General features: G+C 51.1%; 1 protein-coding gene across 2 annotated transcripts in view; it reads right to left on the reverse strand.

The window, feature by feature from the left end:
* ZDHHC14 (zDHHC palmitoyltransferase 14) overlaps nucleotides 1–27,465 on the reverse strand; it is a 190,925-nt gene that overhangs the window by 28,577 nt on the left and 134,883 nt on the right. For both annotated transcript variants that reach the window (XM_080666167.1, XM_080666168.1), the window contains exon 3: nucleotides 15,770–15,928. In XM_080666167.1, coding sequence (XP_080522293.1) covers nucleotides 15,770–15,928 — 159 coding nt within the window. The remainder of the gene's footprint in view (nucleotides 1–15,769; nucleotides 15,929–27,465) is intronic.

Here is a 27,465-nt window from a genome sequence, read left to right on the forward strand (position 1 = left end):
AGAGTATACATTTATTCTCATTACAATTAGAAAAGTAAGAGTCCACCCTTCGGTAAAACAACAAATGCAAATACTAGGACTCTGGTTCACAGAACAGTCTTTCCTTAGATGGTACCAACACCTCTGACTTGAGAGCTGGGCAGGATGGTGTGGGGTCCCCGCCTTCGTGGGTACAGGTTCTCATGGTGACCATACAGAGAGGTCCCAAGGGGCCGGGGACAGGACAGAGGGACAATCCCTGGTCTCCCATCCCAATGACGACTGCTTCCTAAGAAATGTCTCCGCTATTTCAACAGTTGGAGAACTGATATTATTATTATTTAAAAAAAATATTTTTATTGATTTCAGAGAGGAAGGGAGTGGGGGAGAGATAGAAACTTCAATGATGAGAGAGAACCATGGATCGGCTGTCTCCTGCACGCCCCCTACTGGGGATTGGGCCCACAATGCGGGCAGCTGCCCTGACTGGGAATTGAACCTGTGACCTCCTGGTTCATAGGCTGACGCTCAACCACTGAGTCACAAGAAGCAGCCAGTCCTTGCAGAGGATCTGGAGAGAAATGTCAGAGCTCACGGTCCTGGTGACAAGCCAGTGGCTCTAAGATGCTGACCCTCCAAGGAAAGCAATTCTGACTGGCATGCCCATGTGAGTGACAGGCTCCGAGCGCAGCTGGTAAGGGAACCCCTGAGTCAAACTATGTCATTTCCCCACGTCAGTGACCTACACAGGCTGTGCCATGGCGAGGTCCACACGACGAAGTGCACAGAGAAAACACGTGAATCAGACAGATTCTCCCAAGACTGAGGCTGTCGTCTCGGGAGACCTCTCCCTCTCCACACAGGAGTGCAGGAAATGGGTGAGGCGTGGAGGAGGGTCCTCTATTCCAGCTGAGGCCGACCTCCATATCCCAGTGTGTGGAGGCTGAGCCTCTTCCCTGAGCTCACAGCTGCAGAGGACAGCAGGGCGTGGGGGCAGGGCCATAGTTCACAGTGTGGGCTCCACGCAGTGCCAGGCTGCCTTCCCCTCTCCACGGACACTTGCTCTCACGGGCGATCTCATTACCCCAAGTTCCAGCACCAACTCTGCCGGATGGCGCCCAAGTGGCCACATGCCGCCTTCAGCAACAGCCTCGCGCTGAGCCACCTGCCATCTCAGCCTTGACCCGAGAGAACTTCCCTTGTCCCTCCCCAACACATTCCTCTTCCCACTTCCCGCCTCCTTTCTGTAGACCCAGAATCCCACCATTCTTTTTTTCTTTAATCCTCACCTGAAGATACGTTTTTATTGATTTTTAAAATATTTTTTAAATATATTTTTATTGATTTCTTTACAGAGAGGAAGGGAGAGGGATAGAGAGTTAGAAACATCCATGAGAGAGAAACATCGATCAGCTGCCTCCTGCACACCCCCTACTGGGGATGTGCCCACAACCAAGGTACATGCCCTTGACCGGAATCGAACCTGGGACCCTTCAGTCTGCAGGCCGACGCTCTATCCACTGAGCCAAACTGGCCAGGGCTTTATTGATTTTTAGAGAGAAAGAGAGAGAGAGAGAGAGACATTGCTCGGTTGCCTCCCATACACACCCGACCAGGGATCGAACCCACTACCTTTATGGTATACGGGATGACGCTCCGACCAACTGAGCCCTGTGGCCGGGGCCCAGGCACCATTCTTGACTCCGTTCTTTCCCTCACCCTCACATCCCATCCACGAGCAAGGCCCATCGGCAACTCTCACGGTTATCTAAAATTATCTTCGTTATTTGCTTTCTCTGCCAGCCCTACTCCGAGCCACTGATAGACATCTGTCACATAAACGAATAACCCTTCTTACCACCAACAGGACACGCGGGCGAGCACGCGCATTGCCCGATGTCACAGAGCTGACGGGCAGCAAGGTTGGGAGGGGACCCGGCTCCGCGGGCCTCCAGACCTTGACCGCTAAGTGCCCGGTGCCGTCAGTGAGCATGCGCCGGTGCCCGGCGGCATCGAGGGCGACCACCGTGAAGGAAAAGAGCCACACGCGCCCCTCGCTTCCAGGCATTCCTTATCTTCTCCAGGGAGGACACTTATTTTCAGACCCCAAACATTCCTCAGTCCCAAGGCATGAACTCTAACAGAGGGGAACCCAACTTAGCACGGAAATCAGGCTGCTCTCTCTCCCACCCCTTTAGGGGTCGAGGACAAACTGGGACGGGGGTGAGGGCGTGGGGGTGCCTCACCCAGTCCCATACGGTTCTGCTCTGAACGTCTGGCCTTGGCACCAGGGCGTGGGGGACCCTGGGAGCTGCCTGGGGTCGGTTTGAAGGGGAGGATTATGTTAGGGTTACTGGTTTTCTAGGGAAGAAGAGCATAGACTCTGGGCATGAGCAGACACAGGCGTGGCTCCTGGGGACCCGGCTGAAGCAGCCGCTGGCTGGAAGGGACAACATCTGGAGGAGGGGGGGGGCGACAGCTGGCGGCGTGAGCTGCGTGCAACCACAACATCTGAGACGTTTCAAACAACTATTCTTAGAGGCCGGTGTATTTCTGTGGAAACACTAAACGGGGTGTGCTCTGTCCTGGGGGGCGGGGCGGGGTGTGTGCGATGGGTGGGTCTTTGAAAAAGCACTTTGGAGTCATTGCCACGTCCTGGGTTCTGAAGACGCTCCTGCCAGAGGGAGGGGTCTCTCTGCACATCTCGGCAGGATTCCTGGAAGCTATTCCCTAAGAGGCAGCCCAGGAACTGAGCCTGGGGCAGGGGAGGGGGGGGTACACCTAGAAGGTTCTCTAATCATAGAGACCCCAGTCAGCGCAGGGTGTGTGTGTGCGTGCTGATCACACCTGTTAGCATCTCCCTGCCCTGGGACAGTTTGTGCGTTTCCCTCTCCTTCCCCAGGTGAGGCTGTGAAGTGAGAAATTATTTCTCGTCACCCCAGTAGCCCTGGCCCCTATGCAAGCGCCTGGCAGGGAGCAGACGCTCCCCGATATGCTCTAAGTGAGGGGAGCAACGCCTTCAACTGCCCTTAGTGTTCCTGACCCCGGCTCCTGCTGCCAGGGGGAGACACTGGAAAGGGCCAGCGAAGGTGAGATGCGGGCAGCCGACCGAGGGAAAGGCAGGGGCCTGGGAAATCTGAATCTGTCCAGCGAGGGCTGAGCTAAAAGGGCCGAGCAGACGGCTGTTCGTGTCAATCAGCTCCGGAGAGACGGGGCCTCCTGCTACCAGCGGAGGCAGAGGTGGGTTAGTAACCACAGCTCACAGGGCGCCACGGGGAGACCCGGAGGCTTGTGGGGGAGTTCAAGTGGGGGCAGCAGTTCAGTCACCGGCCCTCAGCTTCTAAGTGGGGAAGAAGGTTCCTTTGAAATGGCCAGTAGAACCATAGTCTAGGAAAAGGCGATACATCCTATTTTGTTAGCCCCAAATCTAAGTAATAATGAAAAGGATATTATTGACGATGATGAAAACTACCATCCACTGAGCGCCCGTGACGTCATTATTGCCTTTATCCTTGACCACAGCCCACACTTCCCACAAGAGGGCGCTCCCAGGGCGGTGAGGAGGTGCCCCCAGCACCCGCAGGCACTGAGCTGCGTGAGAACACCTTTCCCCATTAATCCTTTCCCCATAAGCGTCTATAGATGCAAATTCAAAATATCCTAGCGTGTGGGGATGGTTTCCATTTTGGACGCGTGGCAGTTAATGGTTAAATGAAGGTTTCATTTCTGGGAGAGATGGAATATAAAAAAGAGCCCTTAAAAACAAGGAGAAACGGAGAAGTATTAAAATTGGATGGGACAGGAAAATCCACTGAAATATTAAGGGAAAAGTATTTGCAAATGTTGGGTGTGAGTACAATGTTTAAAAATGTTCAGGATTAGAAATGTCCCAGAAGTTGGGCTCTAATCCCGGCCCTGGAGAGTGGGACGCAGGGAGAGATGAAGTCAGAACCGCAGGCCCAGCGCAGGCTGGACACGCTGGGTTGCCCATCAGCGTGGGCTCGGGGACCTGGGCCTCCGCGTGGTCAGGAGAAGGGATCCCATCCAGCTCCGCTCTCCACGAGTGACTGCAGGTGTGTGAAACAACAGGCGTAAATATGCAACTGAAATGTGAGACTCCTACTTTGAATGGTAATTAGATTTTAATTAAGTTAAATGTTTTTAAAGGTATGAAGTGGAAAAGGATGTTTCTTTAAACCTAGGACATTTTAGCCTAGCCAGCATGGCTTAGTAGTTGAGCGTTGACCTATGAACCAGGAGGTCACGGTTCAATTCCTGATCAGGTCACATGCCTGGGTTGCAGGCTGGATCCTCAGTGGGGGGCCTGTGGGAGGCAGCAGATCAATGATTCTCTCTCATTATTGATGTTTCTATCTCTCTCTCCCTCTCCCTTCCTCTCTGAAATCAATAAGAATATATGAAAAAAAAAATCTTTGACTTAAGTTCTAGAGGACCACATTCTTTAGACACTAAATAATTCATGCTGTCCTAAAACTTTTAGTGAAATCTAAGGTGTTTGTATGGAAACGAATACAATAATTAATATATAATAATTTAAGAATAAACTCTGTTTTGAGTATGCACAGCTGTAAACCTCCTTTTGCCCCAGCCTGTACTTCTGTTGCCTCAGAGGTTCTGGGTCTGACCTGGAGACATGAACCTGCGAGGAAGACCGACTTCGGGACGCGAAAGGGACCCAGAGATGAGCACACGCACTCCCCAGACACCGAGCCTCAGTCGGGGGAGACAGAGCGGGGCAAACGGGTGACAGGAGAGACGCAGAGAGACTTCCGTGACGTAACTGCCTGTGGCTTCTCTGGGTATCGAAGGAGCGTATTTTCGAAGCAGAGTTGCTGTCTGACAATCGCAGGCAGCAGTGAGGCGAGCACTTCTCGTGGGATAAACACGGAAGCCGCCGCTCTGTGACAGTGGCCATCCCCAGCGCATCCCGAGGGTCTGGCTTGACGGCGGAACCCCGACGGGGCAGAGAGTCCCTTCCAGGCTCTCACACTTGCTAAGAATCGCCTGGCGGTTTGCTAACATGCAGACTCCTGGATGCGGGCCTAAGGAATTCGTACCTACTTACATGTACTTAGAACATAACAAACATGTCATGAAGGAGATGGTTCTGAGCGATGAAAGACTTGGTGGGATTTCATCGTATTTCGGTTATTGCCTCTGAAGCATCTCTCGGCTCTCTTGCAATTTTAATGTTCAAGGAAGTAATTCTTGGTTGAGAAGGAGGGGGTCAGAGGGGGGATTACCTGGCTGAAGCAAAAGTGTGACTCCAGCTACAGCGTGGAGATTTGAGGGGGACAGAGCAGGACCGAGAGAGGGGCTGGGGCAGCCAGGGACGGAGAGGGAGCTGTGAGAGGCAGGAAATGAGAACTGGCAGGAAGAGACGGAGAGAACAGCGCCCTGACAACCGGGAACAGCATTAATTTGACACAAGAGGAAGGGAAGGGCTTCCAGGAAAGAATGTTAACTCACAGCCGAGTGAGTCAGAAAGGTGACCTGGGATGTGTCGCCTGTCCCCGGCGCTAGTCACACTGAGTCACTGATCTGAGCTGGAATGAAAACCCATCTCTTTCTGAAAAACAGCTGAGCTGCGCATAAGGAAACCGGGAGGAAGTCAGTGCCAACATCCATGCCCAAGTCCTTATCTGCATGCTTCGAGGGCGGTAAACCTGGCTCGGAGCTCGTCGTATGGATGACTAAAGCCTCTGGGGAAAACGGCAGCCTCCTGCACGGCCAGGAGTGAGCCTGGCTCTAAGTCTGGCAAAGTGCGAGTTGCCTCACAGCGATGGCAACATTCCTTGACTTCTCTGTCACTGTGCAAGTCTCATGGAACCCCCGGGCACCACACAGATGATCCGTGAAAAGAAAGACCTCCCACGTTGTCTTCAGCTGACAGATCTCGTGACTGTACGCGCTCATTTCAAGTCAGAGGTGGGGACACAGTTACGGGCCAGGCTGAGGTGCGCAGGAACCTTCCGGAGAGGACGTGGAATGGGACAGGGAGGAAACATATGACAGGTAGCTTGAATCCAAAAGCATTCACAGGCTCTGCTGCTTCAACCAAAGAGACTGCAGGTGTGTGAAACAACAGACATAAATATGCAACTGAAATGTGAGACTCCTACTTTGAATGGTAATTAGATTTTAATTAAGTTAAATGTTTTTAAAGGTATGAAGTGGAAAAGGACGTTTCTTTCAACCTAGGACATTTTAGCTCAGCCAGTGGGCTGACGGGCTAACGCTAAGGAAAACGAGCAGAGGGCCCGCCACGTGCCACTGCATAAATCCAGGGGCAGCCTCCACAAGCAGCGGACAATCTCGGGTGATTTGCCTTTCCACTGCCTTTCCACTGCTTTCAAACACCCTGCTCTTCCCGGCTAGTCTCTGAGCCTCTGTCCTACTGTCCTGTCTGTCTGTCTACCTGCTGGGCCTCTCGCTCTTCAACCCAGTAACTCCTACCGATGCTGTGACACATGGCGTAGTGACCGGCACCGAGAACTCTGGGCTCTCAAAGACGCCTCCCCAGAGCCCTGAGCGCACCCCGCTGTGCATTCCTCCCCCACAGCCTTCCCAAGCGGCTGCAAGGTCCTCTCTAACAAGAACTGTGCATTTAATGATCACTTTGGAGACTTGGAGAACAGAAGTGGACAATGCAGAAATCACTCCCACACATCCATGCACGAGTCACTCTAGCTGATCTGTGGGTTAGGAACACACTTTGGACTTATAATGTTGAATACCGCATTGCTCTTTATCCAAAATGCTGTTGGTTATTATGGCTAGCTTAGTCTTTGAGTTGAACGTTACTATTATTTTATCTTGTCCCCTGCCTCAAATTGCACTGAATCCTATCAAATAGAAGAGTAATATGCAAATTGACCATAGCTCAGCTACACCACAAGCCACGCCCACCAGCCAATCAGGAGCGAGTATGCAAATCAACCCAACCAAGATGGCTGCAGCCATGGAGCTAGCAGGAGGCTTGGGTTTCCCTAGCGATGGAGGAAGCCAAGCTTCCTGGACACACTGGCCAGCCCAGGCCTCCTCTCAAGGCTACAAAGTTTCAATTATAGAAGATAAGTAAATCCCAGATACCAGGGCCTCCGCTTGGGTCGCTGGGGAGCATGGCCGGCCTGCAAAACACCACAGGCCGCTCGCCCAGGCCGCCCCACGCCCCAAGGGAACCCCCACCCTGATCCAGGACACCCTTCAGGGCAATCCAGCTGGCCCCCACCTGTGCAGCAGGCCTCTATCCTATCTAATAAAAGAGTAATATGCAGATTGACCATCACTCCAACACACAAGATGGCTGCCCCCATGTGGTCAAAGATGGCTGCCCCATGTGGACACAAGATGGCCAGCAGGGGAGGGCAGTTGTGGGCGATCAGGCCAGCAGGGGAGGGCAGTTGGGAGGGACCAGGCCTGCAGGGGAGGGCAGTTAGGGGTGACCAGGCCTGCAGGGGAGGGCAGTTAGGGGCAATCAGGCTGGCAGGGGAGTAGTTAGGGGGTGATCAGGCTGGCAGGCAGAAGCAGTTAGGGGCAATCAGGAAGGCAGGCAGGTGAGCAGTTGGGAGCCAGCAGTCCTGGATTGTGAGAGGGATCCCAGAGTGGAGAGGATGCAGGCTGGGCTGAGGGACAACCCCTCCCCCCCATGCATGAATTTCATGCACCGGGCCTCTAGTTTATAAATAAGTTTGTGGAGACACTGTGTCTTGATTTCTACTATGGTTCCTGATAAATAGTACCCTATTTTAATGTATTTATTCGGTGTCTAAAAAATCTGCCAAACTTAAAAAACTAGCTCTCATGTTTGTTGGTACTGTTATTGTTGGTTTTCTCATCATCTATAAAAAAAGTGATAATATTGTCTGCTCATTTTTGATGATTATATGTTCACAGTTTTCTCATCCTACTATGTTAATTAGAAAAGCTAGAAATATTACTTATTAGTAGTGATAGTGGACGCCCTAATTTGTTCCTAACTTTAATGTAAATAATTCATTATTTTACTATTTTTTTAAAAAAGTTAGCTTTGAAAAAATCATGTTAAAGGAATATTCTTCATTAGTTTTCTATTGCTAAAGGGCAAATTTTCACGAATGTAGTGGCTTTAAACAACACCAATCTACTGCTTAGAAATGTTAGTGGTCAGGAGCCCAGTTCAGGGTCTCTCCAGGCTAAGATCACAAGGGCGGGGTGCAGGCCTCAGGTCCGCCCAAGCTGGTGCGGTTGGCAGGCTTCTCTTCCTCTCCCCCTTCCCATTCCCCCCTCCCCCCCATCTTCAAGCCAGCTCCTCCTGCTTGCACTCTCTCCATCTTTGCTCTACAGGGCACTTGTGATCACAGGGGACCCATGGATAGCCCATGTCCTCCCCCTAGTTTAAGGTCAGTTCATTAGTAACCTGAATGGCACCTGCAGAGTCTCTTTGCCAGGTGAGGTGACAGAACCCCGGGAGCAATGTGCCAGGACCAAGGTCACACAGCCCAGATTCTGCCGGCCACGCCTCCAGCCTCGGCGTTGCGAGTTTTAGGGTTAGAAACAGGTGCCAGGCTGCAGTATCCACGATCACAATTACACACTTCCGGCCTCTGACCTATTGATAAATTAATAGGTTCGGAAACATTAAAAAATCATCGCATTCCTGGAATACACCTCTCTCTGTCAGAATGACGAATCCTTTCTAGATGAAACGGGCTATGCCATCATGCTGGCTCTGATGTGCATTCATAAATGAGAATCTTTTTTCCTCTTTTGCGTCTTATTTCTGTCCGGTTTTGGGGTTTGCTCTCTTGCTGAAATGAGCTGAAAGGCTATCCAGCTGCTCTCAGCTCAAAACACTCCTCAGAACACAGGGAGCCATGTCTCTCTGGCAAATTCTTCAATTAACTCAGCTTTTCACTGTTAGTCATCTATTTAAGTTTTCCAGTCATTCTCTGGTTAATTTCCCATAAAACAATGTTTCATTGAGATTTTCATATCAATTGGTCTACACAATAGTGTATTTTCCAGTAAGTAAAAAACAACTACATTTATCTCATTTGAATCTGCTATTTTCACTTTGTTCTTTTCTCTTTCAGTTTCACCAGAACTTTACCTTTTTGTTGGTTGTTTTCTACAGAATTAGTTCTGTGTTCGCTTCTTTTTTTCTGTTTTCTTCCTTTTTTTTTCCCCTCTGGTTTATTTTGCCATTCTTTTTCTATCTTCTTGAATTGGATGCTATGTTTGTTTATTTGCTTCTAAGTTCGTTTTGTGTTTTTTTTTGTAATTGACTTTCAAAAACTTTTTATTTCATGGGCCATCTGCCATTCAAGCAAACTTCCTGTTTGGGGAGAACCCCAAAATAGGTGCCAGGCAAGGCCCCACTCTCCCACCCCATTATAGAAGCTGAGAGTGGGGCAGTGCCTGGTTGTAGAAAGAAACAGGCCCACATGCTCTGGCCAGCTTTCCGAAGCCAGCACCCACGGGCCTCACCGAGACAGTCCCAGTTCTAAGCGGACGTCAGCAGCAGAGTGAGAGCCCAGTGGTGGGGACAAACACCTTGCCTGCGGCCCTGGCACCTCCTGTGCTGTCCTGTTGCCAATGTGTCCAGCTTGGGGCAGCCTCCCAGCCTTCCCAGGCTCTTCCTGGCTTCCGAGCCCGATTCCCCAGCCTTGTCCTTCATTTTTAGGAGCTACCTGGACGTTTCCCAAACAACTGCTTTTCTGCTTAGGTTAACTGTTTTGTGTGTTTAAAATTTAGAATTCTGACTGGCATGGAGTTTTCTTTTGCGTGGTTCTTATTGTCATTCCCTAACGATTCCGTACGTGCAATTTTGAAGTTTCTGTCGCCCAGGAGTTACGATGTGAAGTTTTAAAAACTGTTACAATCGGTTGGGTTTGTGTATTATATCTTTGCGGTTGATTTCTAGTTTCATTGATGTGTCATCAGCTACACAGTCTGTGCAACACTTGCTTTTTAGAAAGTTAGAAATTTTTGTGTGGCTTCATGATTACTTTTTGTAAATATTCTACAAACAGTTTAAAAAGGCAAGTATACTTTGCAGAAACAAAGTTCAGCATCTGCTTATGAATGATATCATTTTATTCCTCTAAGTGTGCTGATCTGAGCCACCAAAACTGGAGTTATGCTACTGTTCCTCACTAGCATTATGTTTATGCCAAATTACCCTTGCATTTCCTAACAAACTGTACTTTCTGTATCTTGACGCCGTGTTGTCTGGTACATGTATCTCGATGACTACATTGTTCACGGTAGCCTTTAAGGACTCTCTTTGACCCATGTAACACGGTACATAGAATGCTTTCTCCCTTCAGTTCTCCTTTTAGTAATGATCGTGGGGACTGCCTTTTATTGTGACGCACCAGCTGTGAGCACAGTGCCTGACACACAGGTGCGCTTAAACGTGAGCGGGAACCCAGGATCCTGGAGGCCAGGTGCACAGCACAGCCCCGTTGGTTTCGGCTTCCGGTGGGATAACGTGCCAGGTCACTCCATTCCCTTCGACGACGGGCTTTCCTATGGGAAGTGAAGGGTCCTCTCAGCACCCAAAGAGCTGAAAGGAAACCCCAGGTGCTGCCCCACACGCAGAATGGATAGGTCTGATACACACCCTAGTGCAGGTACAGCTGCGACGCAGCAAGGGGCTCCCTGGGCAGCGGGGGCCTGGCAGAGCGTACACACAGGATGTCTGCAGGCCCAGCTCAGGGGCCCACATCCCGCAGGAAGCAGCTGGACGGGGCGGGTGCTGAGGGGCAGAGGGAGAGCGCGGAGCGAAGTGTTCAGGAGAGGAAGCGCCGCAACGAAGGCGGGAATGAGAGAGAGGACTTAAGGATTTTAAAGACGATGGTGAAGCTCTTCCAAAGACAAGAGCAAAGGACATCAAGTCCCTGCAGCGGGCATCTGGAGGTTCTTCGTGCCACCCACACCAACACCGACAGAGGGGGACGGAAGAGAATGGGGCCAGCATCCCCCTCTCCAAGAGTCTGCACTGCTGAGCTCCCCAGGGGCCGCCACAGCCTCAGGCTCGGCACCATCTCTCTGTCCTCGCAGCCCCCCCAGACGTGGCCTGCAGTGCAGAGAGGGCCCCTCCTAGGCAGGGCGGGTCTGGGGCCAGGCGGCTGCTGAGCCTGGAGGCCATCCCTCAGTTCCAGGCCAAGCTGCCGCTGCTGCCTGGCCAAGTTAGCTGGCCCTGGCCCAGAGCCCCCTGGTCAGGGCAGGGGTGGGGACTCATGTGGGATTTCAGGACGCGCGCAGTCAGCCTGCGAGGACCGCACGGTGCATGCGTGCTTCCCAGGCCCCGGGGACTCAGCTTTCACCACTGAGCGAGCCTAGGGGCTGCGAGGGCAGAGCTGGCTCCAGAGCCTCCCTGCTGGCTGTGCCGGATGGACCACAACCCAAACACTCGGTTTCAAGGGCGCAGAGCAACGTGAGGGCAGCATAGAGAGAGACCGAGGGAGAGAAAGAATGAGAGGAAGGGACGGAAACGGGTGGCGAAGTCAGGGAGAGAGAGAGGCGATCCACTTCGGTGCCACACATCACCTAATCCCGCCAGGCCGCAGAAACGGGCCGCCGGCCCCCGTGGGGACAAGCCTCGCACCTGCAGCATTTGGGAGCCTGCAGCCGCATCTGTCCTGTTCCTCGTGGCAGCAGCAGTCCTGAGCCGGTGTGGGTGCCGGGCTGTCCTGGGTGCTTGCTGGGCACTGTCTCCCCGAACCCTGAAGGGCACCTCGGAGGCAGCACGGGGTAAGCCCCGTCTGCAGGGGTGGGCACAGCCTGGGTGTCAGATCACCTGCCTGGGTGCCAGGTGACTCAACGCCAGCGCCAGGACTCAGGCCTGCGTCTGTCTTAGAGCCGTGTCCCCGTCACTGGGCACTGCCAACAGGTTCTGTACTGGCACCAGAGTTCAGTCGCCAGGAAAGCTTTTCCTCCGTCCTCGCCCGAGGTACAGACCCCTCGCCACCCTGCTTTCGTTTCAAGCGGGCTGAGCGAAGTAAAACACTCTCCCGAACCGTCTGGGAAACGGCATTTCCCTCTCTCCGCTCCCAGCGCAAAGCTACGGTTACTTGTGAGCCAAAGCCAGTCGTCACTAAGGGAAGGGAAGCCAGTGGCAGCCCAGCTTTCAGCACGTCACTGTGTGTTTCTCCCTGGCTGCAAAGAGTAGAATTCCTTCAGTAACAACTTTCCATCTAAAAATAAAATAGTGGCTGACTCTGCCATTACACCTCCCGGCCGGAGACACCTGCTTTCCACGCTATTCCCCGAAGGCTATTCCCTCGCTGGTCTGCTAATGGGTCCCCGCAGGGGCCGGAACGTAGCTCAGTGAACAGGAAACCAGAGCTGTATGGTCGGAAGCACCGTGTGGTTTTCCAGGAGTGCTGTGAGCAGCTGTGTTGGACAATCAGCTGTATGCTGCTTATTTCACCTTCCCCCACGGTGCGGGTCCCCGAGCGGGTGTTTGCCAAGCTTCAGCCCCAGGACCATCACATGACGCTTAGAGGCAGCTGTTGGCAATGGGCTTTTGGTCCAGTGTTCCTCCTCTTTTTATTTATTTATTTATTAAATAGTAGAGGCCCGATGCACGAAGATTCATGCAAGAATGAGCCTTCCTTCCCTTGGCTGCCGGCACTGCCTTTGCTCTGGCCTGGAGCTGCCTTTCCACCTTCTCACGCTGCCCAGAGGCCCTGAGTGGCTGGGTGGTGCGGAACGCCTGCATCATCGCCATGGTGACTACACAAGCGTTCCGCCCCTGGCCGCTGGGCGCCCGTGTATGCAAATTAACCCACCAGTTTTGTTGGGTTAATTTGCATACTCTGTCCTAATTGGTTGGTGGGTGTCACGGAGGTACAGTCGATTTGCATCTTTCTCTTTTATTAGTGTAGATATTTATTTTTATTGACTTCAGAGAGGAAGGGAGAGGGAGAGAGAGAAACATCAGTGATGAGAGAGAATCACTGATGAGCTGGGTGGGGATCGAGTCCGCAACCCAGGCATGTGCCCCGACTGGGAATCGAACCGTGACCTCCTGGTTCACAGGTCAACGCTCAACTACTGAGCCACGCTGGCTGGACAAATCTTCCTCCTCTTAAAGCCACCCCCAAAACGTCCCCTTCCTCTCCCTTCCCTTCACTGTTCTCCCAGTTACAGGCGCCCAGCCTGCTTGGCTGTGGAGAGCTGATGGCCACGTGACTGGGATTTATCGGGTCGGTTGCAGGAGGGCTCCTGGCTATTCCAGAGTAGGGGACTCTGACGTTCTCAGCTGGCGGTTTCTACGAGAGAGGATACTGTCTGCAACAGTTACACCAGAGGAGAAGGGCACCGTTCACCGGGGCTGGCACCTCATTTTGTAAGGGGATTTTACATCTAATTCATCAGGGCTCTTTAAGGAACACGTACACCTATGGGCGATGGAGGGAGCAAATGAGAGAACTATATGACCTTTTGGGAAGTGTTTTTTAATAACCCAAAGGGATTTTTAAAACACTATGAGACGGGGAAGAAAGTTGTGTCATGATTAGGAATCGAGCCTAGAAACAGGAAACAGGGAGGATTGAGACCAACAGGTACAAATGAATGAGCAGAAACAGTCAGGTGTCCAGTAAACATCCCACAAACGATGAAGGGAAGGAGGGGCCCAGGAAACCCTCTGGTTCGAAGTTAACTCCCTACCATAAGCAGCAACTGGACAAAGTCCTTAGGCTCCAGGGGAAGTGTGCAAATTAGAAGATTTTATGTGAAAAAGTGTAACGTACAGACATTCCATCACATAATATACGTAACAGCAGAATTACAGCCCCCAATAGGGTCCTGAAAATCCCTACCGGCTGTTCCCCTGAAGATACTTAAGCCACTGTGATGTGGGGGCTTAAAAATGTCCTCAAAATGGGCATGAGCTGGGGTCGCCAGGAAGGGTATGAGAAACCAAACAAAGGCTATCGCCAGGCTGCGTCCCAGGAGACACCCTGATGTGCCCTCCCGTGGAGGACAGGTGGTTTTGGTCCTCCCACCGCAGATGGCTGCAGGAGATGAAGCAACTGTCCAGGGAAAGCCAATCAAAAGTATCAAGGGAGCAGCACTGATCACTCGACCGTGCTAACAATTGCAGAGCGTTCGCGATACACCACGTGCTTTACGTGGGTTAAACATTTATTCTCTCAGCCATCCCCTGAGGAAGGGACTGCTCTGGACCCCGTTTAGAGATGAGAACACCAAGGCGCAGAGAGCCGAAGGAGTTTGTCACCAAGTTCGTATCTGCATCCAGGCCATGTGGCCAGATTCCAGGCTCCTACCCACGGGCTACTTGCCCCCAGGGCAAGGCTGAACAGAATCCCACACCGCCCCGCTGGAGCAAGCTACAGGTGGTTTACGGAGGCCAACACAACCGGACACGGCCTGAGAGGGGAATTTTGGCCCTTCTAACCAACCGCAGAGGAGTCAAGTTAGAATAACGTACATTTCAGATAAATAAAAGGAAAACGGCTCTGCACAGCAGGAAGTACAGGATACCACTCTGCTTTCCCCAAGGAGAATTAAGACTACCTATTCTAATAGACTCAAAAATAACGTTGGCAATCGATCACGTGTTACTGAGGTTTGTTCCGAGGCGTTCGAGCCTTTCTGCACGAGGTAACGGGTTTTCGGGGCCTCCTTGCTCAGGAATGTCCTTGGATATATCTCTTAGAGCAGGGGTGGGCAAACTTTTTGACTCGAGGGCCACCATGGGTTCTTAAACTGGACCGGAGGGCCGGAACAAAAGCATGGATGGAGTGTTTGTGTGAACTAATATAAATTCAAAGTAAAGGAGCGGAGCGGAGAGCAAGAGAACCGGATAGAACAGCCGGATCCGGCCCGCGGGCCGTAGTTTGCCCACGGCTGTCTTAGAGGCGGGTATGGGGCTGAGAAACGAGGGCCTTCCCTGGTGTGCAGAGCCTTCGTCCGTTCCTCACCGCCCTTCCTGTGCCCTGGGTCTGCTGCCACCTCCCTGCCAGCCTCGTCTCTCAGAGGCTCAGGCCAGGAAAGGGCGTGTTCTGTGCGTGTGGGCAGCAGCTGTCAGTCTGCAGTGACAGGAAGTGCCTGACAAGGGGCGGGAGCCAGGTTAACTGCAGAAACCCTGTGCGGGGCCGGCCTGGCCTAACAGGAGGGCCACGTCCTGCAACCGAGGACCGCTGGGCTCCACCGCGCTCCCTCTGCCCGTTCCCTAGTCCGTCCCGGGGAACGCCAGTAGCCAGACAGGAGGTCTCGGCGGTCTCTGGGAAAAGTGACAATCCTCACTGCAGGCCCGGAAGTCTCCTGGCCTCTGTCCCTTTTTCTCTCCTTCACTTCAAATGCCTCCACCTCCCCACACCAGCTGCCCCTGGAGTACGTGGGGGCACCGACAAAGCACAGCCGGCAATTCCCGCAGCCGCTCACTGGGCAACGGGGGGCCTCGTTGAAGTGGGCTTATGTCAGGTGCCTGCTGCTCTGGCAGCTCCAGGGAACAAGGAACCCCTGGTGGGTGTGCTCAGGGAGAAGGCCTTGGGCACTGCACTGGGACAGGGGGTGTGGCGGGGGGTAAAAGAGAAAAGTACAGGGTTTGGTAACGCTCGGCTCCGTGAACGGGATCAGTGGCAGGAGGCAAAGATGTGGAAACATGAACGGTTACTGAGTGCTGGGTTTCACAGGATTACAGGGACGCACACACTCCTTTTAGCAAAGGCAATCGGCCACCCCATCAGCCACAGGCGTTCTAGCACAAGCTTTTGAGCTGGGAACAGAGGCGGCTTTTGCTTCTACTCACCTACGCAGTTATCACAAAGACTACAGTGAGAGGCACGAGGGGGCCGGAAAATCTTGCAGGTGAAACAGTATTTAAGTTTCACAGTCTGGCCATTGATGATAACTTCTTTGGTTCTGGGAGGCGAGCGGTACCCCCCTGAACTGCTGCCGTTTGCGATATCTGTGGAGAAAAGAAGAAGAGCATACACCCTTAACAGAGTACAATCTCTGCAGGCCCTCGCACCTTGGGGGCCTGGGGTCCGCACTCCTGGCCTTGGGGTACCCGTGCCTTTCTGGGGGGTCTCCTGACGGGGGTCACACAAACGCGCTGAGGGCCGGAGGGCTGGCTGTCCCCAGCCTTCCAGCTCTTTGCCAGGGCTTGGGGCTGTGTTTACTAGTCCAGGCATGTGGGAGTGGCCACGTGGCTGAGCTCTGCCAATGGGGTGCCAGCACGCGGGCACTGCTCAGAGGGTGGGAACCTGCCCAGAGTCCTGCTCACTCTCCTCTCCCTTCTCGGCTCCTCTCCAGACACAGTGGAGCCACCAACCTGGGCCCTGAAGGTCGGACCACGCCCAGGAAGACCACCCGGAGAACGCTTCAGGCGGCTATGTTGTTACGTTGTTGCCTAGTGTTAAATATCCGAAGGTTTGGTTTCACCTGTTACAGCAGCTAGCATTGCCCTAGTTAATACTGTGGGTGACAGTGACACTGGACAACCAAGGGGTCCGGGCTCCCGGTCAGTACTTGAGCCAATTCAGCAGAGACAGGTTGAATCATATGCTGGCAGTATGGGAGAGCAGCAGCTCACCCACAAAAATTTGCTCTGCAGCCCCCCATAAGCCAGCTGCTTAGCTAGGGTAGGGCAAAGATTACTTGGGGAAGTAGGCAATGCAGGCTGGGGTGGGACGCCATTGTTTGGGCAACTAGGTTGTTAATCTTTCCACGATAATAGGCAGTTATTGAATGAGAATGGACCGCATTGGGGGGGAGGGAAGGGGGGGGCCGTACAGATCCCAGCCAGGTTAGAATGTCCTTTCGTTAACTAGCACAAGGCAATCAGAGTTAACAGCATGATTAATATTTTCATAACCATAGCTAGTCCCCAATATTCTATTTTTGCCCCTAATGATAGTACGTCAGGAACACTTTCTCTGGTGCACTCCAAATTGAGCTCAAATATCTCTTCATTTTGCCCACTGGCCTCCTCAAAAACACCAGGTATTGGCTGTGGGGAATAAATAAATAAATATGTATATGTGTATATATGTAATCATTAAGTGCATATTTTAAAAATAATATCTATGTTTTGTTTATTGTCTGACCTTATTTTTTAGAACCATTTTTTAAATGTTGAGGAAAATGGAAATACATCTAATTTTTGAGTGCCATGTTATCTTACAGCCTGGTTCTGGTCCCTGAGTTCATGTTAGAATCACAGGGAGCTTTTCAAACGCCCCTAATGCACGGACCCTTCCCCAGACCCATTAAATCAGAGACTCTGGGGTGGTTCAGGATGGAGAGCCCTCCTCTTCGGGAAGGGAAAACACCCAGGCTTATCCCCGTGCAGACCCTCACAGCCCCAGCAGGTTGCCTGGGAGAACTGGGGCAGCTAGCTGTGCGGTCGGAACAGGCCACAGGAGACGGCGAACAGCGAGAATATCCGTGCGGCTTCGGCCAAGACTCTGATGGGGAGAACACAGGCAGAGCAGGCCCGGGGCTGCAGAGAGGCAGCTGTTCCCTTTAGTCCACACACCCTCGAAGGACACGCAGACAGAGACCCTGCAACACGCACCTGGTAAATTTCCAAAGAGGCAGGAAGGAGTCCCATCATCCACTCGGCCCCCCCACACCCTCAGCCTGGGCAGAGTGAGTGGAGAGCTTCCAAAACTGCCCATATTCGGCCGGCCCTCAGAGGCTGGCTTCATCGCTGGAGGACAGTCTGGCCTCAGGGGTTGGAAAGGCTCCCCAGGGATGGGACCCCGCAGCCAATGTTGAGGACCACGGCTGCAGGGCCTGTCACTCCAAGCGTGGTCCAGGCAGCATCCACACACTGGCGCTTGGCATGGGGCTCGTGCATGTGGAAGTCTGAGGGCCTGTGGGTGCTCCCCACCCACACATCATCCACGCCTCTTACTCTCCCATTCCTCTTGGTTACGTACCCAAACACACTCACGTGTCTCGCTCACAGGAAGCCGCTTCACACATCACTCCCAGCCACCCAAGCGTTTCCCCGTGGAGACCCCGGTGATTCAGAACAGCTGGTGGTATCTGCAGAGCGACCCCGCAGTCACCCCAGCAGGGCCCTCACTCACTGACAGAATCCACAACCCACATGGGATCATTTCAGGCCCCTCCCCTTCACCCCAATCTTCTTTAAGAGGTTCTCAGAGCCCGGCTGGCGTGGCTCAGTGGTGGAGTGTGGACCCGGGAACCAGGAGGTCATGGTTCGATTCTCGGTCAGGGCACATGCCTGCATTGCAGCTTGATCCCCAGTGTGGGGTGTGCAGGAGGCAGCCGATCACTGATTTGCTCTCATCATTGATGTTTCTATCTCCCTCCCCTCTCTCAGAGCCCTGAAACCTGCCCCCAGCCCTTTAGCCTTTTGGAAGATACCAACCCCATTGGCAAGGGGAACATTTTGAGTGGTTCCTATTCATGGAAAATTAAAGCTCCACAAGCAGGCCAGAGGAGGAGAGGAGGAGAGTTGAACCTGAGGGGGAGACGGCAGTCTGGCGGGCACGGAAGTGGAGAAGTGAGGAGCAGACTTCCTACTTTACCTCCGTGAGGACAACCCTTCTGCTTAGAATGATTAACTGCTGTGGCGCCATCCCCAGGGCTCTTGGTGGCCTTGCCCAGCAGGACACCCTCTTGGCATGTGCCCCACCAGCCTGGCACCCCCGTGGCTGCCCTAAGGGATGGTGCTATATGTAGCAGACATCTGGACAGGCCCTGAGCTCTCAAAGCATCTACACTGGAAGAGAAAGGATCTCAGCCAAGGATTTGGTACTTCCCTGAGCTCCAGGGTGAAATAACTGGCTTTGAACACATCAAAGTGAAGGTCAGATCTCTACCGGTGCCCACTGGGTACCACGGGGGCCTGAATTAATTATGGCCTGGTGCCTCCCAGCCTTATGTCGGTTGTGAGATCTACTATGTCTGTTCAGCTCTTGCAAACATGGGTAGAAAAACTAGAAAGCAGATACAGGTTTAAAAAGAACCAGAACCCAACCAATAATATTTGTGTTAATTTGATCAGAAGAGGTTTAAACACCGATTTGTCAAGGAGGTGTTTTAAAAAGCAGGGATGACAAACACATCCACTAGAACAGTGGTCGGCAAACTGCGGCTCGCGAGCCACATGCGGCTCTTTGGCCCCTTGAGTTTTTAGCAAAGGCCAGCTTAGAAGTGCCCTAATTAAGTTAATAACAATGTACCTACCTATATAGTTTAAGTTTAAAAAATTTGGCTCTCAAAAGAAATTTCAATCGTTGTACTGTTGATATTTGGCTCTGTTGACCAACGAGTTTGCCGACCACTGGACTAGAAGGACCACTACGCGCGCCCAGTTCTGTGTGGCAATGACTTGAAGGAGGGAGTGTTTGTTAGCACACCTGGAGACAAACTAGGGACCTTGTAGTTCCAAAGGACATTTTCGAAAGATTAAACCTTTGATATAAAGTGAGCTGAAGGCCAGAACCCAACCTGGTCTCTGGGCTGGACAGATGCTATCATGGTCACAGCTATGATAGCAAGCTCTTTTTTTTGAGGGTGAGGGGGTGTCTGTTATATATATTCACTAACTAATGCAACTAAAGGCAAGAAAAAGAAAGTGCTTAGCAGTTATGACCTTTTTAATTTTAACCGAGTTAACCCAAAATATGCTTATAGCTAAATGAAAATTAATGACCCTCTTATATTTTGCCAGATTATATTTTCCACACGGGTGCCCACGCCTTTCCCTCCAGTGTGAAAGAAATAAAGGTGGCTATGTCCTTGCAAAGTTTTCATTTGCCTCCAATTTTGTTAGAGTCCTCTGAGCACACACACAAAACTGCTGTGCTGTGTAAATGAAAATCGATTCTTCTACGGAGGCCAAAGCTAGAAATATTTGTGTGTTTCTACTCCACGGGCACAGCTTCCGTGTTATCAAAAACCACTACATATTATATGATGATAGAGATCAATTTGGGAGGTCAGTGTTTGCAACATTGTAAGACAAGTAGATGAGAACGAAGGGAAGAACTAGGCACTAGAAATCATGCCAGGGCAGGGCTGTGCTTCATTATTATTGCCAGCAAAACCTGATAGTTTTGTATTGAAATCTGAGTGGCATTAGTACGAGGGCATCAGCCCAGACCGGAAAGCAAGAACTGGCTTACATCTCATTCTGCACAGTAATGAGATGTGATTTTATCTTCAACAAGGAAAAGAAAATTAAGGATGCCAGCACAGAACTAGCACACAGCATCTATAAATACACTCTATTTTAAACGAAAAACATGCTCATCCGTTATGATCACATAGTCTTATCTCTTTAGTGAACCCAGATTGGTTAAAATGAATAAGAATCTTCAGTGACTAGTGTCAACCAATCAATATCTACCTACCTATCTATATGCAAGTTCCAAAAGTTTATATATACATATATGTGTGTGTGTGTACATATACATATATCTATAATAATAAAAGCATAATATGCTAATTAGACCGGATGTCCTTCCATCCTTCTGGACGAAGCCGGGGCTGCGAGGGCTGAGGCGGCCGCCACCATGGCGGCAGGGGCCAAGCCCCTTGCTGCAATTGGAGCGTGTGGGCCACAGGGGAGGGACCGAGAGGCGGTCAATGAACCTCATGGCGACTGGTTGAGCGGTCATTCCAGTCGTGATGCTTATGGCCTCTGGCCTTTTATTATATAGGATGGAGAACAACTTATAGTAAATGGCAACAAGAAGGAAGTGATCAAACAAGTTATGATATATGGTCATACACCTATTAACGGTGGAGTAGAATGGTTCATGGTATATTAAAATCTGTTTTCAAGATAATGTGCAATGTGAATCCATATTTTTGTGAAAATATATTATGCCGAGAAAAAATACTGGAAGGATACATCAAAATATTAACCATGGAGATCTCTGATTGGTAGGATTAAATAAATAAATAAATTCATTAAAAATGAAGAATTAAACAATTTTTTTCTTATGCTTTTCAAGATGTCTACAACCTATATTATTTTGCAATGAACAACAACAACAAAAAGATGACTTTTAAAAGAATTTGGAAAAAGGCACACATTTGCAGAAGGGGTTGGGATAGTTTTGGCTCCCTACAGTTCATAAAGTTAGACGTCAATGGAAATACCCCTGCTGCTCCAAAAGCTAATTATAAATTCACAGGTTTCATCAACGATGTTAAAAATATGTCCTCTCTACCTCTCCTGAACACTGGCTGTGAGCAACAAGTTTTCCAGACTTTTTCATCCCTGAAACTCTTTAGGAAGGAGGCTATGTGACTCATCTCGGGCCACTGGTCACTCTCGGAAGTTTAATTCTCCTTTTGGGCCCCTGGCAGCCACACAGGGCTGGACGAGGCCACGTCACAAACTCAGATCACAGCGCAGATGACCTCAGCCTAACATTCATCTCTAGGAGAAGTGCCTTCATGCTGCGGGGCGCTGCATTCTTTCCTCTGCGAAGCATTGTCCAGATATTGTGCCAGGAGAAAGCCAGGGGAAAAGAACATTTTCCTGGGCGTAGGAGACCCCGTTACATCGGCCACGCTCTGCCACCGCCACGTGACGTAACTTCTCTGGGTTCCTCAGATCTATATAATGGGGGCTGGAGAGATGACTGATGAGGTTCCCAACTGCTTTGGGGTGTAGGACTCCGTACAGGGTTCGTGTTCCCCAACTTTTAGACTCCATTTTGCTTTGTGCTCTTGAAAGGCATGTGACTAAATATGAATTAACTGAATGACTTGCCTACGCTGTCCGTGAACACATTTCTTATATTTTGCAGATGGATTGAAGGTACACTGGAGGTAAGCACTCAATGAGTGCTTGTTGACCTCGATCCAGCCCACCATTAGATCAACACCCGAATGCAACACCGTTCCACTCGCGGTGACTAAAATGAAATGATTTAAGCACCCCGACTTCGGATGCAGCACAAGGACGTGTTCCTTTACTGACAAGAGCTCACCCACAGCGGCCCGCAAAGGCCCCGCCCCGAGGTGCCTGGTGCCAGGTCGGAAAAAGGCCAAGAATGAGCTTTCCCTAACCCTGACCCAGATCGCAGGAGTGACTGTCTGCCCTTGCTGCGCATCGGGACTTTCATAAAGGCCTGCAGGTGCCGTGAAATAAAGTGTAAGCGAGGAGCAGGAGTCAGGGGAATTATTTACTAGAAGCACCTTGTGATCGATAACAGCACAGTCTAGACTTTGACAAAAACAAAACAATTTCCCTTTCCTTTGTATTCTTTCCCATGCTCACAGCGACGGCCAACAGCTCACTAAATGTCTGTGGGACTGGGTTGGATGAGAAGCAAATTGATTTCCACTTCTAGAGGTTAGCAGGTAATGGTCACCGACTTGTACATATTGTAAAAGAAGGTTATTTTATTTTTCATCAGGCAGTTTTCAAGATTTTTATTTGTTAGGTATTTTTTTTTTTACACTGTGGTACATATAAGCAACTTTAATAGGTGATTAATGTACAGTAGTTAGACTTCACCTGCATAGACATTCTTCCATTTTATGCTCTATGACCTAAAAATAAACTGCTTTTTGAATTGTGTAAGATTTATGTCTACTGCAAACATTGCTTCTTTTTTTTGCTCTTGATTTAAAAACAGGTTCTGTTGAAAATGCTATTGAATATTGCAGTCTATATAGTGCATTGGATGGCTTTTTTTGTCACCCTGATCTCCTATGTTACCAATGTGTATCGTCTCCTTCTCCCGAAAGTGTACTTACTCTTTGCTTTCTTTGCACAATGTCTTTGGTTGCAAGTCATAAGCCTGAGGCAAATAAAATTCCAGTAATTTCCAAGAATTTGGCGGTGGTGCTTTCCTAATAAACAGATAACTTAAGCTCAAAAAAAAAAAAAAAAAAAAAAAAAAAAAAAGAAGGTATACATAATATAAAAGGCAATTTCTAAATGCCTACCGTTCTCCCTCCAGCCATTCAGACAGAGGTACCTCTGATTTTTCCTTCCCTTCTGACAAAGAGTGATTTATTTGGTCCCAAGCTTGGTTGGCATGAAGAGTGAATGACAATCTGAATCTTTATGCGTTTGTCCTGATTATCCAATGAAGCCCCCGCCCCACTCCCATTATGTGTCAGCTGAGAGCACCACAGAGCAGTTTTATTTGTCAAGAATGCGATGCTTGTTTCTCTGAGGTATCTGCTCAGCAGGGTAGGAGTGTCTCAATTCTTCCGTCAATTTCTTAGAAGAAATGTGACCGAGGAATTCTTTGTTTCCAGCCCAGATTCACCTGTGAGCCCCGCCCCCCCCCCTTCGGTATTCTCAACGTGAAGCATGCACGCCCTTGGAGTTGACCTGACTAATGGGTCCCGGGGTGGCTCCATGCAGGATGACGGATGCCTGAGCCCTTTGCCCCCATGGTGCCGCATGGTTCACTCTTCAGGCTTCTAGAACAGTCCCAGCACTGCACTGCAGCCCCACAGCCTGGCTGACCTCGACGTTCGGCCTTTATAGCCCTCCGCTGCTCTTTCACGAAGGGGAGAGGACGTGGGTAGTGAACAATCCCCTGGCCTGTCACCCACGCCCTTCCTGGAGGGTCTGGACCACAGCATCTCTGCTGACCAGGGGTCCTCACCAGCCTCAGTCCTGGACAGTGCCAGCTGGTCTGCCCTGCTGGCTGGGGACCCTGTCTAACCCCACCCCCATCTTTTCTGCAGCTATACTGGATTTCTTCCATCATCTTGTTATTTTGGTTCCCACATTCAGCTCTAAAATGTGATACAGTTGGAAAGACAGCTCCTAATGCTCCTAGGTCTTCAACATCTTTTCTCTGTGCAAAACATTTATAACTGGTGCACTGCAAAATAATATCCAAGACAACCTGGAGCTTGAAATGAGGAAACACAGAACAGTGAAATCAATGAGTGGACTACCACTGTAACTGAGAAATGGAGTGTCCATGAACTATGAACAGCACTTTTCCTCCACGAAGGTGCACTCTGAGACAGGAGAGGGCCCCCCCCCTCCATCAGAGACTGTGGTGGCCGATTCCTCCCACCGGCGCAGGCCCAGAACGACTCCGATGGCCAATCATACCAACAGGAAGAAGCGAGTAGCTGATTCCAGAGTGGGGTCCCCGGGGCACATGCAGGGAAGCTGGGCTGCCTGGGAGAAGAGAGCATCAGCCCCATGGCACGGCTCAGTGGCTGAGAATCTATCTATGAACCAGGAGGTCATGGTTCGATTCCTAGTCAGGGCACATGCCCGGGTTACAGGCTCAATCCCCAGTAGGGGGCGTGCAGCTGATCAATGATTCTCTCTCATCATTGGTGTTTCTCTCTCTCTCCCTCTCTGAAATCAATAAAAATATGTTAAGAAAAAAAGAGAGCATCAGAAGGTAGCCAAATGCGGTCTCGCAGCACACCCGGTTCAAGAGGCTGCCAGGCAGCCAGGTGCTGGGTGGAATCGCTTGCCACAGCGATGGCATTGCCTCTGACGGCCACTGCGTCCGGTGAGTCACCTGTGCTGTGTGCTTCTGGAATTGCCAGCAGACTCTCTGTGCCCATAATTGCCACATGTGCAAGCAGTTATTACAATATTGATGAAAGAAAACCAACCACCATTTGTCATCAGGGAAGAGCAGTTGCTAACGGCCTCCGTCTCGGAGCGCTCCACGGGAGGCCGGCCCCCACCGTTTGTGTGTTTGGACCTGTAATAATGCTGAAGCAGGACTAGAATCGGAAGGGCTCACTTCCATTTCTCAGAGTCGGAGGGGCACCCAGCCCTGGTGACCGGGCGCTGCAGCCCTGCCCATTGCCAGATGTTTTCTCCTGAGCAAGCTCCTCCCTCTGGCTCGGCCGGGATAGAGAAGGAGCCTCCATCAGAGGAGAAATCTCCATCCCACATTATGTGAACTCTGTCACATGGCTTCACACTCCCCAAGTTCACTGGGTGATGTTGGCCAAGTGCCACAGCCATAATTTTTACTTTAGTAACGGCTCCCCAGAACCACCCTGGGCAGCCACGTGGAAAAATGGAATCCGAAGGACCTGACATGAATTGCTCAGACAGAAGGAATAAAATCCAAAACACAATGCTTCGTCTTTCATTGCTTTAGCCTGAATCCAATCTTGCTCTATCGATGGGCTGTTGCCTTCCCCATATTAGAAAGTCCTCCTTCCCACACACTTGAATTCCATTTCAGACCGAAGTTACTGGTTTTGCTTTCCTTCGGAGCTGGTAACGGCTGGATGTCGGGCTCTGGACAGGCCGCGATGGTCACTGAATGGCCCGCGGGGGGCTGCCTGCGTGATGGACGGCTCCGAGGCAGTTCCCGCTGGTAACCGGCATGGGCCCAGGTGGGAAAGGAACCGCAAGCCGCATTCTTGCACACCAGGCAGCGAACGGGAGGCCGGTGGCATGGCAGCCACCAGCTCAGAGGAATCACAACCCGTCCTCCGGAACAGCAGCTGCGAGCGTAGAGCTCCACTGTCCAACACGGTGGCCCCCGCCACTGGTCGCTCTCTGACACTAAAAGTGTGTCTGGTCTCAATTGGGATGTGTTGCTGGTGTAAAATACACACCATATTTTAAAGATGTAGTACGAAAAGGAGAATGTAAAATATCTCCAAACTCTTGAAATATTATTGATGACATGTTCAAACGATAACATAGTGAAAAAGTGGGTAACAAAATAAAATAGATCCCTACAATGGATTTCACCTGTTTCCTTTTACTACTAAAATGTGGCTTCTAGCCCTAACCGGTTTGGCTCAGTGGATAGAGCATCGGCCTACAGACTGGAGGGTCCCAGGTTCTATTCCGGTAAAGGGCATGTATCCTGGTTGTGGGCACATCCCCAGTAGGAGGTGTGCAGGAGGCAGCTGATGGATGTTTCTCTCTCATCGATGTTTCTAACTCTCTATCCCTCTCCCTTCCTCTTTGTAAAAAAATCAATAAAATATATTTAAAAATAAAATAATATAAAATGTGGCTTCTAGAACGTTTAAAATGACATGTGTGGCTTGCATTTGTAGCTCATGAGGTATTCTACTGGGTAGTGCTGGTTTAGGAAGTCAAAAACCTGGTGCGTAGCCTTCCTTTCTCTCCTAGTCTGTCCCTCGGGAGACGGTGACCTCTCCTTCCGCAGCCGCCCCCAAGCCCAGGCCTGCCCAGGCCGCACGGCACCTCCTGCGGAAGGCCGGCCTCAGGATCAGCCTCGCCCTCCCTCTCCGATTCTCGGGGCTGGCAGCACTGAGCTGTCTGCTTGGACTCTTCATCTTCATTTCAGCCTTTCCCGACCACGTGGATTTCAGACCCACTCGGCGGCCTGTGACGAGAGTTCCATCACCCCGCACGGCCTTCTCGACCCCCTGTCCCAGCTCAGGGCTAAGAACACGGTCTTGGCAACCAGACGGATCGCTACGGTGGCGACGACGGCTCTGCCATTTGCTCACCGAGAGGCTTTTTGTTGTGAGTGACTTGTTCTTTCTGTGCCTCAGTTTCTCCTACAATTGCCAAGAGGATGACATTGACGTCTGGGATACGTGAAACACGGCGGGGCACAGGGCGTGCGCTAGGTAAGGATCAGCCACGCTCACCCTCTCCTGGTTCTGCCTTCGGGCCTGCTGAGCTCTGGATTGAGCAGCTATTACCTGTCCGACACGGGCCAGTTCATCAATCATTACTCCTCACTCTCGTCCACCCCCCTGCCAGCCAAAGAAATCTAACGTGGGTGCCTGCATTTCCCTTTCAGTCACCAGTTTCTGAAACAACACCTCTCTTCTCCTATTCGTGGTCTCCCCACCCGGCCCCCAAATGCCACCCCCTTAGGCAATTCTGATCCCCATCCTCACATCTTTTGAAGTCCTGATGGTAAGATTAGTTTTCTCCAGACAGCTCCCTGTGACTAATCTCTCTTGATTCTCTCCTAGGCTCAGGCTCCCTCTCACAAACTCAGTTTACACTGTAGCACGGGTTCTCGACCACAGTGATTCTGCCTCCCGCCCCTCCCAGGGCACTGTCAGGAGATAATTTTATTGTCACAGCTCAGGGATGGGGGTGCTAGTGACATCTAGGGGGTGTTGAGGAGGGATTTGCTACTGACCACCCTTTAAACACAGGAAAACTCCCCACCCAGAGAACCCTCTGGCCCAGATGGTCAATAATGCACAGACCACACACCCTGCACTGCAGTCACCTATCCTCATCGACGTTCCTCTGTTAAAAAAAGAAAGCCTTCTCGGCCATCTGCAAGCCAAGGAGAGAGGCCTCAGGGAAGCCGGACCTGCCTGACCCCTTGATCTTGCACTTGGAGCCCCCAGAGCTGAGAGGGAATAAATGTCCGTTGTACTTAAGAAAAAGCCCTCCGTGGTTTCACTGGAGCGGGCTAGCCTGCAGCCAGGTTTCTTCTGATTCTCCCCAGTACTCCCGAGGGTGCTGTGTTTAAAGTACTAACTACTAGTAAACAGCCAGCCAGGGATATTTCTCACTAAATGTCTCGGGATGTGTCATCA

The sequence above is a fragment of the Plecotus auritus genome (assembly GCF_963455305.1).
Source record: "Plecotus auritus genome assembly, chromosome: 4".
Lineage (NCBI taxonomy): Eukaryota > Metazoa > Chordata > Mammalia > Chiroptera > Vespertilionidae > Plecotus > Plecotus auritus.